Source organism: Gopherus evgoodei, unplaced genomic scaffold, assembly GCF_007399415.2.
Source record: "Gopherus evgoodei ecotype Sinaloan lineage unplaced genomic scaffold, rGopEvg1_v1.p scaffold_39_arrow_ctg1, whole genome shotgun sequence".
Classification (NCBI taxonomy): domain Eukaryota; kingdom Metazoa; phylum Chordata; order Testudines; family Testudinidae; genus Gopherus; species Gopherus evgoodei.
The window spans coordinates 2831362-2849707 of record NW_022060060.1 but is presented as its reverse complement, the minus strand read 5'-3'; the positions used below and the strand labels follow the sequence as shown (position 1 = coordinate 2849707).

Below are 18346 nucleotides of genomic sequence, written 5' to 3'. Positions count from 1 at the left end.
ACTTGACACTGCTTAAAAATACATCTCCCTTCAACAGTTCCAGGTTTCTGTAAAGAGCTAATTTAAACACAATCCTTGGATAATATAATGGGCCTGATCTTTAATTAGGAAACTATTAATACCTATTTTCTTATCTGACAAGATGACCTGTATCGGTGCAGAGTGGGGGAAAATCATTTGTAGTAAAACAAGGGTTAAAGGTGAGTACAAATGTAGATGAAGTGACCTATTGCTGAAAATACAAATTGAGATAAAATACGAATGAAAACATCCCTTTATACATGGACAATATACCGTTAAATTGCTCATTTATGTTGAAATGGGGGTAAAATACGTGAGTTAAAATACCGGGGAAATAATTCGATATAACCAGTTTTGAGTGGTGGGGTAAAGCTGCAGTTACCTATTCTCCCAGAGTCAAATCAATGCTCCTGTTGTAGAGACATTTGCATTTTGGGTAGATTTGAGCTGAACCCACTGCGTTTCCTGGAACTCCTCCCTCTTCCTCTCCTCCGGTTTCTAATGTTTGAAATATAAATTGAGATAAAAGTGAACTGAAAGTTTCATTGACAAACGGACAATGGACTGTTAAAATTCTCTGTACTTAAACAGTCTACTGTCCGTTTGGTGAAACGGGGGGGGGGGAAATATTCAAATTAGAATATGGGGAAATAGTTACAATACCCATTTGTGAATGGTGGGGTCCAGCTGCAGTTACCAATTCGCCAGGGGTCACATCAATACTCCTGTTTTACAGACATTTGCATTTTGGGTAGATTTGTTTGGAAACTATTTAATTGCAAGAGACTTTCCCCAAGAATGTGTGTGAGAACCGTGAACTCTAAAATCACGTGGTACGTGGTAAAATCATGGCAAAGCACCGCCACCTGCTGGTTGAAAATATAAACACAGATTGTCATTGGAAACCCTTCCACGCGCTGTGTCTTCGGTTTCTCTCAGGCTGTCGGAAAGGCAGCAGAGGAAAGACGAAAATGATTTTAAATAATCTTTCAGTTCTGGCTGGGAATTCCAAAGGAGATTAATGGAGTTGGGTGCCTCATCCCATTACATTTGTTGTGATAATCCCAGACATTATTGCCGGCAAACATATTCATGCCCCATCCCACTGATACCTGGGTGCGTCAAAAAATCTCAACAGTCCCTCCATGAGTTAGAAAAAATCCTCCCTATTTTATAGTTAGGGAAATTGAGGCATAGAGGATTACACATCGTCCCACGCACACAGTCTGTGGCAGAGCTGGTCTCTGAATCCCAGAACAGAACCTTGTCCACAAGCCCATCCCTCTCCGCTTAAGAACACCAATATCTCAGCTACAGGCTGACCTGAACACACTGTGCTTCTTGGATCTGCGGAGAGTTCCCAAAACTCCTCTATCTTCCTCTCCGTCGGTTTCTAATTAATTTTCCACAGTTGTAGCTGCCCTTATAGACGTGAATTTTATATTTGTCCAAGGCAGTGGCAGTAGCTGGGAGTGGAGACGCGTTTTAGTCTCATAATTTGGATATTTCTCCTAGGGAACTGGGCTGGGATTTCAAAGAGGTCTCAGGAAACTAAACACTCAATTCCCATTGAACTGTAAACCTAACCCCATACTTAACCCTTACCCAAGACTGTAACCAAAATGCAAATGCTACAACCTGACAGTTCACCCTCACCATAACCCTAAACCCTACCCCTGACCTAGGGGGGTGTAGAAATACAGCCCCCCCAGCCCAGTCTCTTCCCTAATGACTACAGTCTAAGGGTGACTACTCGTCTCTGCCACTAAGCTGCTATATGAACTTGGGCAAGTCCTTTCTACTCTCTGTGCATGTTTGCCTCCCATCCCCTTGCCTGCTTTTCCCTGCGGCACAGGCAATGTCTTAGGGGCAGGGAGCCTTTGTGGAGATCTGTTTTTAAAGCACCTATCACGCTGCTTAGGGAGGCCCTTGCTGAGATAATCACAGTGCAGCACCAGCCTGTTCTGGAGACGGGACACCAGGGCCAACGGATCGGCCAAGCCATTCTCGGTTGGGATACACCTGAGGGTAAAACCAGGCCTGGCCCCATATTCCTCACCCTCTGCTTCCCCCTAGCGGCTATTCCACTCCAACCACCTTCAGCTGCATCAATCGGCGATTCATAGAAATCCTGTTTTCAGTCGCTTCCCCTCATCATTTTTTTTAAAAAGTTCCTGATACAATTTTCTGTGCCTGATAGTGAGATAGGCTGGCTCTTCGCCTTGTTACTCACTTCGGCCAGTGGCTTATAACCATCTTTTTGCTTCCTTGATATTGGTGTGCGCCTGCCACAAAAATATTGCTTAACCCAGGAGAGCACAGCATAGGGGAAATCAATGAATTATAGAGACAGAGCCTTAACTGGTAGAAACCGGACCAGCTGCCCCGGATTTGAATGCAGCTCCACTGATTTACATCAGCGATGGATCTGCCCATGGTCTCCAATGGAATTGTGGCCAGTTTGCTCGAGCTGGGGAACCGGCCCAGTGACTCTGATGGAACCCAATTAATCTGCACCAGCGGAGGACCAGGCCTAGTGCACTCAGAAGGAAAACCCTTTCCCTCCCCCACCTACTTGAACAGGGTGAATGTACTGACTTCCTACCAGCCTGAAGGCCACACCTGGAGGCTGAGCAGTGTCAGAGCTTCACCTCATCGAGGTTCAGCTGCAGCCACTTCATTCTGCAGCTGAGTCCCTGACAATGAGCCTGGCCGCTTTGCTGCTGGTGCTGGCTCCAGGTATTCGAGGCTCTGCTCTGAGCAGGGCACCACAGGTTGGGATTTCCAGGCTGTTGCGGAATGGCTTTTCTGAAAGAAAGGAGCTCCGATACCACAGGGATGGGCACCCGTGGGTAGACAGATGGACAGTGCAGAGGGGAGGATGGGCAGAGGGAAGGGTGGATGGATGGACAGGCAGACAGTACAGAGGGAAGGGTGGATTTTCGTTTGCTTGTTTTCTCCTTTGTCTACACAGAGCTGCATGTATTTTCCTGTCACTGCTGAGCAAGAAAACCTGGACTAAAACCAACCTCCTCCCCCCAGGTTCGTTGGCCCAATACACTGTGACCCAGGAGCCGTCCCAGGCCGCTGCCAATGAAGGAGAACCCATCCAGCTCAACTGCTCCTACATGGGCACCGAGTACAGCGTTCATTGGTACCGCCAGCCCCAGGGGGACCAGCCGCGGTTCCTGGCGCTCCTGTCCTCTAGTGGCAGAGATGCCCGAGAGAATTTCACCATGAGCCTGGACACCAAAACCAAAAGCAGCTTCTTGTCCCTGAACAGCAGCCGCCTGGAAGACTCTGCTGTGTATCTGTGCGCGCTGGAGCACAGTGCCAGGTGAGCACAGGCAGCCTGTCACAAAACCCTGGGAGGGGGCAGGGCACACGGACCCAAGAGAGGAGACAAGCAGAAGTTAGAACAGACCAGAGGATATGAGCCCAGAAGAGAAGAAAGGAAAGTAGAACAGAGTCAGCGAGAGGCAATAAGAATAGAACGGAACAGAAGAGAACACACTGGAATGGACCAGAACAAGAGCGATGTGAACAGAATAAAGGGGAGAGAAGAGAAGAGGGGTCAGTAATTTAAGGAAGAAACTTGAAGAATCAGCTAGAAAATTATATATATTTTCACCTTTTTGTCTTCCCCAATTGCCTGGATCTGGTGGTTTTATATGAAAAATAGCTTCTTTGCTACACAAAACTAGCAGATGGGGAAGCATTCCTGGGGAGACAACATAGTAAATCAGTCATTCCAACGCGATTTGCTCTGTTGTTCAGGTCAGATACTGTCAGACTGGTAGCATGCACACAGACATTCTAACATACAGCCACACACAGGACACACTCGCACATGGTGTCTCTCTCTCTCTCTCACACACACACACACACTTGCACAGACAAACACACTGTCTCACCTAGACTCACACACACAAATAGATTCTAGCACACAGTTAGAAACCTATACACTGAAATCATACACGCAAACACGCACACTGTCTGATATATATCCCCCATTATACACACTCCAAAATATAAATATCTACGCATACACACCATCAGTCACACTCACACACACACACGCAGGTCATCTCAGAGGCAAAGAGATCCATACATCCTCTTAGATGATAATATCTTTGATTGGATCAGCTTCTGTTGGGGAGACAAGTTTTCCAGCTACACAGAGCTCTACCTCCCCTGGGAAGCGTCTCTCTCACCAGCAGAAGTTGCTCCACTGAAAGATATGACCTGACCCACTTTGTCCCTCCAATAGTGTGGGACCAACACAGCTACAAGAACACGGCACATTACTAGATAAACAGCCTGTCCCCCCGAATGAATCCCACACCCAGAGAATTTCCTGTGTCAGACGTAGATCTCTACGCAAAGGGATCCAGTTCTGCCAGGGTCTGACAGACCCCACAGCACCCATGAACTTCCTTCTCCTGCCAGGTATTACACCCTTTTGTACTCAGTCTTTGTTATTCTCTCTCTCACACACACACACTTCCCCCTCACCCTCAGGCAGGATTTAAAAGAGCTTGGCGTCCCTTGGTATTTACAAGCAAAGAACTGCGTTTACCCAGTCCCATCTCTTCCTGTCAGCTCCACTGAGCACAACAGAGACACGTGCAGTTTGTAAAACTCCATCTGTTTCCTGCTGACTCTTCTCTATCCCTCCACTGTAAGGAGCCTTCCAGCCAAACGCCCGCCCCTCCCTGGGCGTGACCTCCGTTGGCCTCCCTCTCCCTGTTTTCCTCACAGTGGCCCGCGACCCATAGGCCGTCACTTAGGACAAACCTGCTGTCTCCAGCAAGGGATAGTTACTGGGGGGAGCGCGGAGCATCCCTTGCTACCAGCAGGTCCCAGGCGGTTCCCCGCAGTTCATGATATTAAGGATCACAGGTGGCTGGGAACAGGGAGATTCTTTCACCAGGTCCTTGGAAACCACCCACCGGTGCAGCTCGCTCAGCTTCCCCAGCAGCCAGCCTGGGCCCTCAGCTGTGTACAAAACCCACTGCAGCCTGTCAGGGAGGTGGGTACGTGCGTGCGTGCGTGCAAAGACTTGTAGAGCCCTCGGGCTGTGTGGGAAATGATTTTACTCTCAGCGCTCACATGCCACGGAGATGAGTGTCAGCACAGACAGATAGTGCAGCAACAGGGAGGGATGGACAAAGCAGCGGCCTGGATGGCTAAATGGTTGTATAGACAGACGTGCAGCAGGAAATCTAGCTGGCTATTTAGATACTGGGTCAGGAAAGAGAGGGAGTTTGATAATGAAGCATGAAGACTGCAGACAACGAGAAAGAGATATTTTTCCTTCCTCCACATTCTAATAACCAAACACTCAACTATCAGGTCGTTTTGAAGAAGTCGCTGTCATTGAAGACACAGCAGGAAACATCACTTCCTTGTGTATAAGTAGCCTGCGACATTTATACTTGAGGATTATTCATCCAGACACGTGAAATCTGCTTAAGAACATAAGAATGGCTATACCCTGTCAGACCAAAGGTCCATCTAGCCCAGTATCCTGTCTGCCGACAGTGGCCAGTGCCAGGTGCCCCAGAGGGAATAAACAGAACAGAGAATCATCAAGTGACCCATCCCCTGTCACAGGTTACATTTCTGAGGAGGGAAAAGGCTCCTTTTCAGCAGTTTGTGCCATCATTATATTAAGCAATGTGGCCGGGTCTGTCTTTAGTCCTGTGAGCCATTCACATGGCGCTGTAAAGCGGTGTAGCCCCAGCAAGGGTGCGAATTTGAAAGAGGCCCCCGCTCTTCCCCACAACCCATCTGTGTCTAAAAGCCAGGCTCCGCCCACCCACAGCTCCCACTTGCTCAGAGCAGATCTACAACTTGACTCCCTGGGACTCATTTCCCGGCTGTATTGGGCTACTTGGTGCTGCCGCCTGTGAGTAACAAAGAGGCTCGTAGTTCAGGAGGCGGAGCTGGTAAATTTGCCCCAGAGGGAGAAGTAAATCTACCTGTGAGGGGGCTGAACCTTTTGTACTGAACGGGGAACACCCAGCGGTACAGCTTCTTTGCTGAGGGACAATGGGGAGACCCTGGCAGCTATTCCCACGCCTGCTGCTACTGCTGGTGAACATTTCCTGTAAGTCTGGGGGCAGGAGACGCGACAGAAAATGCTGAACATGATGGTGGATTTAAGAGACAAGGACTAATTCCCTGACTCACCCTTTGCTTTGCTAGCCAGGCACCGTTCTCTGTATTAGGTGGGGATACAGGACCCCTGGGTTCAATTCCCAGCTCTGGCCTGCTGGAGTTCCTTCCCTTTTGTGTGCCTTGGTTTCCCCTTCCATCCGTTGCTTGGCTATTTAATCTGTAAACTCTTTGGGGTAAGGGTTGTTTATTATTATCGTGCCTTTTGGAATCTCGCAGCCAGCAATAATCTAGGGCTAACACCCTAGCCCCAACACCTAACCTCAGATTATGGCTATCTAGGAATACAGCAATATAGGAAAATAGCAGTGGTGGACCAGATGCAAAGCTCCTGGAAATGAAGAGAAACTCCCCTGGGCTTTGCATCTGGCCAGTGTGTGAACGGGGCAGAGGTGCCCTGTCATCTATGGGTTGTATCTTTTCTTTTCTGCCCCCAGGGGGGAGCTGCCAGGCCGAGGTGCACCAGAACCTGTCTGAGGTCACTCGGGAAGGGCAGAATGGCAGCATCTCTTGCCACTACACGACGAGCAATTTCAGGAGTTTGCAGTGGTTCAGGCAGCTACCAGGAGGCCAGCCTGTCTCCCTGCTGATTCTGGTGTCTGATGGGAAACAAACCAAGGAGCCCAACCTCACCACAGAGCTTGACAAGGGGAAGCAGCTGAGTTCCCTGCACATCAGAGAATCACAGCTGGGAGATGCAGCCACCTACTTCTGCGCCATGGGGACACAGTGACACAGGAGCACTGGCAGCCTGTGCAAAAACTCCCCACCTAGAGGGTAACTGTCAGGCTGGTTGGTGGCACAACACCATCTACTTCTTACACAGTGCATCTCTGAGCGTGCTTCGCCTTCCTTGTCACGGTCAGACCCCCAGCACCCTGGTGAGGCAGGGCAGTGCGAGGATCGCCATCACACAGGTCGAGAGCTAAGACAGATAGAGGCTGAGGAAGGAATGCACTTGGGGAATACCTGTTAGGGAAAGACCTCCAAGGCAGTGGCCCTCAACCTTTCCAGACTAGGGTTCCCCTTTCAGGAGTCTGGTGTGTCTTGTGGACCCCCAAGTTGCACCTCACTTAAAAACTACTTGCTTAAAAAATCAGATCTAAAAATACAGAAGTGTCCCAGTCACACCAGCACTGAACAATGGTTGACTTTCTCATTTGTACCATTTAATTATAAAATAAATCAGTTGAAATATAGCTACTGTACTTACATTTCAGTGCATAGTATATAGAATAGTATGAACAAGTCATTGTATGAAATGTAAGTTTGTACTGGCTTCGCTTGTGCTTTTTATGTAGCCTGTTTAAAACTAGATAAGTTGATGTATCCCCTGGAAGACCTCTGCGTACCCCCAGGGGTACATGCACTCAGGACCTGGTTAAGAACCACTGGTCTAAGAAGCCTGAAGGTCTGGAGGAAGGAAGGAAATTAAAAGATAAAATATAAAAGCAAATGAACTAGGAGAAAATAAAAGAAAAAGGAGATGGGTGGACTTATAGATACAGAGAGAGAGAGAGACAGACAGGCATAAGAAACAGAAACGGAGATACAAAACATACTTCAGTGGCACAAAATAGCCCCCTTTCTTGAGGGAGCATTAGATACTGAGGATTAAACTGAGACTGATCTCCGATTGCCGCAGACTGCGCCTCTACAACACAAGGCTGAGACAGCAGCAGAGTGTTTGTGCATAGCTGGCACTGCCCACTCCCATGAAGTCCAGCTCTGGGGATCACCCCTTTGTCCAGGGGGAGGCAAGTCAGACTGTTAAACCCAGCGACAAGGGAACTATGGAGCAGAGAGACAAAATGTACCAACGGTGACAACCACAGCGGGATTCACTTCAGTGTGTACGTCTCTGGCCAGGAGGGGGCAGCATTTCTGATGAAGAGGAAGGAGATTGAGGTCAATACAGTTGCACCTGTCTATTGTGTCTGTGCCCGGCAGAGGGCAGCTTTCCCCCTAAGACACCAGAGGCAAAGGGTTACTCCGGGGCATGGTTCTGTTTTTCTGAGACTAGGGGTTTGTCCCTGATTGGCTGGGCTCATTAATGTGTCTGATCCCTCCAGCAAAGAGGGACAGATTTTGCATCACTGTCCTGGAAGCAGGGGAAAAGCATCATCCCTTGGCCTCAGTGCGCTGAGGGGTAACCCGGAGCAGCAATGGAGAGGCAGCTGACAGCCTTGTCGGTGATACTGTCCATTCAGTTCTACTGTAAGTCTAGGGGCAGTTTGTCTGTCTAGACTGTGAGTGTGTCAGGGCGGGGGCTTTTCCCCACGGTGTCTGTGCAGTGCCCGGAGTAACAGGATCTCAGTTCCTGGGGGTCTCTGCAGCGTCCAGCACAATGCCCCTCCCCCAGCTCAGTTCAGTTCTGTTGTATGTTTGTGGAGGTTTTGTCTGTTGAGCTCTGGGGGACAGGAACTGTCTTGCATTTGGTGTCTCTGCAGAGCCGGGTACAAGGGGCTTTGATCTCGGCTGGGTCTCCAGGTGCTATAATGATAACTCATGGAGTTTAAAGCCGGCATGGCTCTAATCTGACCTCCTGTGCACCCAACAGGTCACAGAGTTGCACTGAGTTACTCCAGTATTGAGATAATAATAATGTGGGGACGAGGAAGGTTTGGTGCTTTAGCCACCAGACATGAGCTCATTTCCTGGCTCCGCCAGAGACTACCTGACCTTGGGCAAGTGACTTAGGCTTGGATTTTGGAAGGAGACCAACAGAGTCAGTTGCCTGAATCCCATTGAAACTGCAATATGCTTTGAGTGCCTGGCTCCTATGAAAACCTCCTTCCTGATTGCCCGGTGCCTCAGTTCCCCAGAGCAGGATGCTGAATTCACCCAGCAGTTCTAGTCCCTGATGACTCAAGAGGCCTCTCCATTCTCCAGGAGATGCTGTGCTGAACATCACAGGAACGGAGCAGGCATTCAGCTGCTGCTTAACAGGGTAGGTTTGTTGACTTTGATGGAGCCGCATAGATTTACACCAAGGCCCATGGTATTAAGAGATTCTGATTTATGTTGGCTGAAGAAGAAACAGTGATAAGGAGCAACCACTGGGGAAGATGAAGGGCTGATGAGAACTGAACAAGCTCATCTGTTGCTTCTCCATTTGCCTTTGTCTACAGGGGTGAGCTGCTAAATTGAAGTGGATCAGAGTCCTCCATCTCTGACCAGATCCCAAGGGGAGATCTCCATTCTGACTTGCAGCTACTCAGGAACAGTGTCCTACGTACAGTGGTACAGGCAGTTGCCTGGGGAAAGTCCTGCCTTCCTGCTGAGCTTGTATGATGATGGGAATGTTACCCACGGGCCAAATTTCATAGCCGAGCTCTTGAAAAGGGAGAGACGGAGCCATCTTACACATCGACGGTTCTCAGCTCGCTGACTCAGCCGGCTATTTCTGCGCTGTGGAGACACGGTGAAACAAAAGTGGCCGCCCCCCTGTACAAACCTTTACCTGCTAGGGGGCAGCGTTGCGCCTTGAAAGACGTGTGTTGGAGAGGAAGGGAATTGCATGGGTCTCTGCAGTGAGTCTGTGTTTTGTCTGGGAGGGAAGGGCCTTGTTGCTGATAGGGTGAGAACGGAGGTGTCTTGCCTCTCAAGCAGGAGAAATGCAAGTAGATTAAGAAAGCTCCAGGAGAGGACGGAGGAGCCTGCAGGTGATAAATACAGGAGGAGCCAGGACCCCTTCTAGGTCCCGGGTCACAGAAATGAGGGGCAGCGCAAGGAAGAGGTGTCCTGGGGCCCTACTAATGATCCTGGTCATTCGTCTTTACTGTAAGTCCCATGGCTCTTTAAATCCCTTGATAATAATGGGAGCCAAGATTCTCAGAAGTGACGAGTGATTCTGGGTGCCCCCGTTTCATAGATTTTAAGGCAGAAGGGAACATTGTGATCATTTAGTCTGATGTCCTGCACCCCAGGCAACTTCCCCAGTGATCCCTGTATTGGGCCCATGCTCTGTGTCGAGCTGGAGAAAGACATCCAGTCTTGATCTAAAGACTCCAAGCTGGAGAATCCACCCACTTCCCTCGGTACGTTGCTCCAATGGCTAATCACCATTACAGAGGTGGCACCTTATGTCTAGCCTGAATTTCTCTAGCTTCAGCTCCCTCCATCGGCTCTCGTCATGCCTTTGTCTGCTATATTAAAGAGCCAGTTACTCAGAAATCTTCCCACCTAGATGCAGAGAGACTGGGATAAAGTTACCTTTGAAGAATTATTACAAGAATGGCTTAAATCATCCTGTAGTCGCACGCTAGAGCATTGCCCTATAACTGATGTTCCTGAGCTGAAATCAGATGTCACTAGTATTTGTATTACCTCAGTGCCCAGGAGCCCGAGCCACGAACCAGGACCCCACTGAGCAAGGCATTGTCCAGACACGGGACAGGAGATTCCCTTTCCCAGAGACCTTACAGTCTAATTAGCCTAGACTACAGCTCACACTGAAATCCCATGCACACATCATTCTTGGCATCACAGTCTTAAAGTCACCTCAAATCATCCCTGTCGTTCTTTTCTGACCAGTTAGGGACACAGTCTCTGATAATCAGACTCTACGGTGTCTCGCGTTGAGCACCCAAGAATCAGGAGTCACTTTTGTAAATCTTAACCCAGGGGAGGTGACGAATGCCAGAATAATGTGAAAATGATGCTTTCTTCTGTTCTCCTATGATTTAGGGATGATGGAGGGACCTGATTCATTGATCATTCTGTTTATAAATCTCAATTCCCTTTCCCACTAGGTATAAGTTGCCAGGTTAATGTGGCGCAGAGCCCACCGTCCCTGAACGGCTCTGAAGGACAGGACTCTAGCCTGACCTGCAGTTACTCCGGCACGGTGAGAAATGTGCAGTGGTACAGCCAGGCCCCAGGGGAAAGCCCCACCCTCCTGGGGATTTTGTACAAGGATGAGCGTGCCACGTGGGGGCTGAATCTCAGAGCTGAGCTCCAGACCAGAGAGAAGCACAGCTACCTGAACATCACTGAGGCGCAGCTGCAAGATGCAGCCACCTACCTCTGTGCAGTGGAGGCACAGTGACACAAAGGGCACCCCAGCCTGTGCTAAAACTGTAGGCAGGTATTCTCAAAGGTGCCTAAGAAGGTTAGGAGCCCCTTTTCAGAAAGGGCTTGGGGTATGTCTGAAAGGTATTTAGGTGCCTACAGAAGGAGATAGGTACCTAGTGGGATTTTCAAAAGTGCTTAGGTGACTAACTCCTGTTAATAAGGTTCCTACATGCTTTTGAAAATCCCACTGAATGCTTAGCTGCTTCTTTAGGTGCCTAAATAACTTTAAAAATCTGTCCCTTAGCAACTCGAGCCTTTGATAGTCAATGGGATTGAGGATGCTAAATTACCTGGGTGCTTTTGAAAATGTTACCTTAAGTGCAGAAATAGTGGATAGACTGCACCCTGGGCTTTCCTCTGACCTCAGGAAGATCAGGGAAGTAAAGTCTTTGCAGATCTTGGTTTGAAGCCTTGAACTTTTTGCTGGGGGAACCATTGATTCTTGGAACCTTGCTGTCTAGTTTCTCTGCTGAACCACAGCAGATCGTTACCAGCAACGAGAACAGCTATGGACGCCCTGCCCGGAGGGCACTAGTGAAACCAGACACTGAGTGCGATAGAATCAATGCTTATTTGCTAGAAAGGAAATGTTGTCAGCTCTAAGTAATGGTGCAAGTTTCCATTGGAGCGATGTCTGATTTTCACCAGCTGGGACATGGCCCATTGACCTGTCAATGGAGCTGTGGCCGATTGACATCAGCTCGGAGGTGGTTCGTAATCAGTAACATGAGATGATCCTTGGTTTCTGTAACATCTTGGATTTATTTTCTCTTTCATACTGGGAGGAGCTGCCAAGTGGAGGTGCATCAAGACACGTCAGTGGTCACTCTGGAAGCACAGAGCAGCAGGATCGCCTGACGATACCAGGCTCTGGTCCTGTCCAGTTTGCATTGGTTCAGACAGCCCCCATGGCAGAGCTCTGCCTGCCTCCTGATGCCATATCAGGATGAGAACACCGCACAGGGCGGGAATTTCACAGACAAGAAGCTGAGCTATTTGCATATGAACAACTCCAGGTTCCGAGATGCAGCCAGCTACTTCTGTGTAGTGGAGACACAGGGTGGTTCCCAGGCTATGCAAAAGTTCTGCAGCTGGGTTCTAGCCACATTCATTAACAAGGGGACTTGCAAACTTTGGTTATTGAGTGCAGCCCCCTGCCTTCACTAGCAGGACCAAGTACTGATTTTGCCCCAGATCCCTGGGTGGTCCCCACAAGGATTAAGCTCACAACACTGGGTTTAGCAGACCAATAATCAAACCACTGAGCTATTCCTCAAGGATCTCTAGCAAAAATCTGTCTGGGGATAGGTCCTTCTTTGAGCAGGGGGTTGGAATAGATGACCTCCTGGGGTCCCTTCCAACCCTGATATTCTATGGTGAATATAATTTGAACTGCAGTCTTTGTACTAGATACCTGTGCTATGCAGAGGATCAGAACAGATGATCATAAAAGTATATTTATTAGGAAATTCTGGAAAAGGCTCTTCATTTGACTCAACTTTCCTGTGATAATGAGAAAGACATTCACAGTTGTAAGTATCAGAGGGGTAGCCGTGTTAGTCTGGATCTGTAAAAGCAGCAAAGAATCCTGTGGCACCTTATAGACTAACAGACGTTTTGGAGCAGGAGCTTTCGTGGGTGAATACCCACTTCATCAGATGCCTGTAGTGGAAATTTCTGGGGCAGGTATATATATATGCAGGCAAGCTAGAGATAATGAGGTAGTTCAATCATCCTCCCTGATTGAACTACCTCATTATCTCTAGCTTGCCTGCATATATATATATACCTGCCCCTGGAAATGTCCACTACATGCATCTGACGAAGTGGATATTCACCCACGAAAGCTCCTGCTCCAAAACGTCTGTTAGTCTATAAGGATTCTTTGCTGCATCATTCATAGTTGTAGCCACTCCTGCTTTCCCCTTAAATAAAGACAATGAACACAACCTCCTCCAAGCAGAGCTGTGTGTGACCCAAAACAGGAGAAGGTGTAGAAACGTCCTGAAATCCCATGAGGAATTTGTGATGTAGAGTAGAAAGGAACTGAACCTGAGTTCCCAGTTCAAAGACGGCTAATGTGGTCCTTGGATGTATAAACAGGAGAGTAGTGAGTAAAAGTAGAGGTGATTTTACCTCTGTATACCACATTGATGACACCAATGCTGGAATACAGTGGTTAGCTCTGATATCCACATTTTAAAAGGATGTTGAAAAATTGGAGAGGATGCTTAAAAGAACCACAGAAAATTATTCAAAGGCTGGAGAAAATGCCTAACAGCTTAATCTGTTTAGTTTAATCAAAAAGATCAAGTGATGACTTCTTTATGGTGTATAAATACCTTCCTGGGGAAAACATTCCTGGTTCTAAATGGGCTGTTTAATCTAGAGGAGAAATGCACAACAAGAACCAACATGTCTGGAAGCTGAAGCCAGACAAATTCAAATGAAGCATTAAAAAAAATATCTCTTGATTCTTCAAACAAAGACTAGCTGCCTTTCTTTCAGAGGGTTACTGGCCTAGTGGATAGGGAGAAGTTGTAGGCATGATAGACTTTGGTTTTAGTAAAGTGTTTGAGACAATCCCATATCATTCTTATAAGCAAACTAGGGAACCATTGTCTACATGAAACTGTTATAAGGCGGGTGCAAAACTGGTTGAAAGACCGTACTCAAAAGAGTAGTTCTTTGTTAGACTCAGAGGGCATATCTAGTGGGGGTCCCACAAGGGTCAGTCCTGGGTCCAGTAATATTCAATATTTAATTAATGACTTGGATAATGTGATGGAGAGTAGGCTTATAAAATTTGCAGATGACAGCAAGGGTTTGCAAACACTTTGGAGGACAGGATTAGAATTCAAAATGACCTTGACAAAATAGAGACTGGTCTAAAATCAACAAGATGAAAGTCAGTAAAGACAAGTGCAAAGTTCTTTCACTTAGGAAGCTGAAAAAAATCAAAAGCACAACTATAAAATTGGGAATATCTAGCTGGTTGTAATGCTGAAAAAGAGCTTAGGGTTTATGGGGATCGCAAACTGAATATGAGTCAATAATGGGGTGCAGTTGTGAAAAAGGCTAATATGATTCTTCCCAACAGGTGTCTGGGTAGTTGAAGTCCCCCATCACCACCGACTCCTGTCCTTTGGATGATTTTGTTAGTTGTTTAAAAAAAGCCTTAGCCACCTCTTCTTTCTGGTTAGGGGTCTGTATAGATCCCTACCATGAGATCACCCTTGTTTTTTACTGCTTTTATCCTTTCCCAAAGACTTTCAACAAGTCTCTCCTATTTCCATCTCAATCTCAGTCCAAGTTTAAACATTTTTGATATACATCTCTATCCCGATATAACGCGGTTGTGGGGAGCCAAAAATCCCTACCGCGTTATAGGTGAAACGCCATTATATCGAGGTAGCGGCGGCAGGGCTCCAGCAGTGATTTAAAGGGCCTGTGGCTCCCCGCAGCAGCCAGAGCCCCGGACCCTTTAAAGTGCTGTCTGAGCCCCACTGTTACCGCACTATATGTGAACCCGTGTTATATCGGGTAGCGTTATAGAGAGGTAGAGGTGTATAAGGCAACACCTCCACCCTCTGTTCCCTGTCTGTCCTTCTTGAACAAACTGTACCCTTCTATACCAATATTCAGTCATGTGTATTATCCCACCAAGTCTCTGTGATGCCAACCGTGTCATAGTATCAGAGGGGTAATCGTGTTAGGTTGGATCTTTAAAAAGTGACAGAGTGTCTTTTGGCACCTTATAGCCTAACAGGCATATTGGAGCATAAGCTTTCGTTGGTGAATACCCACTTCTTCAGACTCGTGTCCAAAGCTTATGCTCCAATACTTCTGTTAGTCTATAAGGTGCCACAGGACTCTTTGTCGCTTTTAACTACGTCATAGTTCTGTTTATTAATGGCATTTCAAATTCTTCCTGCTTATTCCCCATACTTCTCGCATGAGTGTACAAAGTTCCAGGATACTGATTTGATTTCCCCTCTATGTTGGATAATAGTTAGTCCTGCCATGAGTGAAGGAGACTGAACTACATGACCTCTCGAGGTCCTTTCCAGTCCTGTGATGTATTAGCAGCAGTGTCATGTGTAAGACCCAGGAGGTTATTGTCCTATTTTAGTTGGCACTGATGAGGCCTCAGCTGGAGTCCTGTGTCCAATTCTGGGTACTACATTTTTAAAAAGATGTAGACAAACTGGAGTGAGTCCAGAGGAAAGCAGCAAAAATGATAAAGGGTTTAGAAAACCTGATCTATGAAGAACATTTTTTTTAACTGAGTTTGGTTAGTCTTAAGAAAAGAAGACTGAGGGGGATGAGGATTGACTTATCGGTCTTCAAATATGTTAGGGGCTGTTATAAAGAGGACTGTGATCATTCTTGTCCATGTCCATGGAGGCTGGGACAAAAAGTGATGGGCTAAATCTGCAGTCAGGGAGATTTAGGTTGCATATTAGTGTCACGGAGTCCCCAGGTGATGCCCTGGAACTGCTCCCTATAAAGCCAGTCAGGACTCTGGTGAAGTCTCCTCTCTGTGAACAGACTGTCTTCAGGGCAAGAAGCTCACACCCACCTTCCTGGGTCTGACCTTGGAGCATTCAGCATTCTCTGCCCCTCTATGTGCTTCCCACAGCTAGTCCGCCCAGGTAGTGTTCTGGGGCAAGCAGAGGGTCCTGCACCCCAATTTTGCAGTCAGAGGTGACTCTTAGCCAGCCAGTAAAACAGAGGTTTGTTAGATGACAGGAACACAGTCTAAAACAGAGCTTGTAGGTCCAGAGAACAGGACCCCTCAGCCGGGTTCATTTTAGGGGGGAGTGAGCCAGACACCCACATCTGCACTTACTCCATGTCTCCAGCCAGCCCCAAAATGAAACTCGCTCCAGACCCTCCTCCTCTGGCCTTTGTCTCTGTCGCGGACCAGGAGGTCACCTGAGTTCTTTGACTAAAGGATTCTTGTACACTTAACCTCTATGAATAAGAATCAATTGGATAGTATTATTAATAGGACTTGTGCTTCTGAATCCCCTAGGTGCTTTGGAGACATCTGTCCCCACAACTTTAGTTTGATAGTTGAGAGGAGTCATTTCTTCATGGAGGCTGCCTAAGAGATTTGGACACTTGAGTCAATGAGAGTTGGACACCTGACTCCTCTTTGAAAAGAACTAAATATTTCTGCACTCGCTTGTACACTTGGCCACACAGGGGCAGCTTTCACAAGGTGAAAGGCACAAAGAAAGAGTTCTACGCAGCGGCACACGGCTGAAATGGGAGAGAAGGGGCTGGTTGCCAGGACCGGCACTAGTATTTTTAGCGCCCTAGGCGCACGGCCATTTTGCCGCCCCGCGCGCTGGTCCCACGGCTCTGGTGGACCTGCCACAGTTGTGCCTGTAGAGGGTCCCCTGGTCCGCGGCTCCAGTGGAGCTGCCACAGTCGTGCCTATGGGGGGTCCACCGGAGCCACGGGACCAGCAGACTCTCAGCAGGCACGATTGCGGCAGGTCAACCGGAGCTGCCTGCCCACCCCGGCAAAATGCGCCCCCCCCCAATAATCCTGGCGCCCTATGGGATTGCCTAGCCCGCCTAAATGGAAGCCCCGGCCCTGCTGGTCGCTGATTGGCTGGGCACTCAACAGGGGCGAAGAACATTTCTGATCCCTCCAGCACAGGAGACCCAACACACAGGCCAGCCCCAGGGGAGAACCCAGGGTCCGCACCCTGGGCTGTCAGGGAGCACAGGGATGGGGAGGCCGTGGGGGCTGTCCTGGGTGATCCAGCTAATGCACATGTGGGATAAGGGCTGGGGAGACAGACTCACTGGTTACTAGCAGGGAGCTGGGGCTGGATTTCATTGACTGTGTGGTGGGGAAGAAGGGAGTGAAATGGGGAGATCGGTCGTTCTTTCCCCAAAAGCCTGTCTCTGTTCCCACCCAGTTCTGCGATTGTTGGGGGCAGGTGGCTTGGGGCAGTAACTGACTCGGTTCCCCCTTGTCTCTGTTATTCCCAGTGGCCAGCGAGCAGCTCTCTGTGGAGCAGAGCCCGGAATGGCGGGGGTGTCTCCGAGGAGCAGAATGGCACCATGACCTGCACTTACTCCTCCCCATCACGCGTTTACACTGGTACCGTCAGGATCCCGGGGAGCGGCCCCTTTTCCTGCTGATCCTGCACGGCAAGGGGAGTGAGACACAAGAACCGAATTTCACTGTGGATCACGATCCGGGGCAGAAGTGGAGCTCCCTGCACATCCACAGCTGCCAGCTGGGGGACACCGCCCGCTACCTCTGCACCGTGGAGACACAGTGACACAGGGATCAGCGCAACCTGTGCAATAACTCTGGGTGTTACCCGGGAGGGGCTGCGGGGCGCTGAGTGTGCAGGGAGAGGTGGGACAGAGCCCCATGGCGAGACGGGAACAGGCATTTATAGCCCTGCTGAGGGGGTAGCGCTGGCTCCCTGGTTAGGGCAATGGGAGGGGACTGAGGTAATGTGGTTTCGGTTCCCAGCTCTGAAAGAGGCGGTTTGACCTGGGCCATGAAGGCAGCATTGCCCCAGGGAGTGGTAGATGCCCGAGTCCTCCCCGCTCGTGTCCGGGGTCTGGCGTGGCAGGGGACTTCTCTTGGCTGCCGTGTCCACTCTCAGCTGGGAGTTCTATGGCCTCCAGGTGCCAGTCAAGCTATTCAACAGCTCACTCCCCTTTCTGGGCTAACAAACGGGGCAACTTAAAGTCCAAAGCAAGTGTCCAAATAGCTTTTCTGCCCTTGTCTGGGTCCACTGAAACCCTCTGCTTCTTGGCCCCTGCTTCCTCCTCCCTCTTCTTGCCCAGCATAATGTCCAGCTGCTTCCCTTTGCCAGGGACTCCAGCAGTTCCTTTGCCAGGGACTCCTCGCTTCTTTCAGGCCCTATCTCAGGGACTCCCTCTCTCCCCATAGGAACCTACCCTACAGTCTGTGGGTGACAACCTGACAACCACATGCTCTTCCCACAGAAGGCCTCCCCTCTCACCTCTCTCGGGGACTGTCTCTCCTTTAATAAGCGCCCTGCCCTATTTAAATAGTGCTCTGCCTG

General features: G+C 48.9%; 2 gene segments (V, D, J or C); both read left to right on the top strand.

The window, feature by feature from the left end:
- Positions 1-2667: 2667 nt before the first annotated feature.
- LOC115642373 lies at positions 2668-3539 on the top strand. The segment is given in 2 exon segments: positions 2668-2760; positions 3064-3539. Coding segments are annotated over 2 exon segments (336 nt in total).
- A 2331-nt stretch (positions 3540-5870) lies between these two features.
- LOC115642352 lies at positions 5871-18272 on the top strand. The segment is given in 2 exon segments: positions 5871-6133; positions 6639-7377. Coding segments are annotated over 2 exon segments (354 nt in total).
- The last annotated feature ends 74 nt before the right edge of the window (positions 18273-18346 follow it).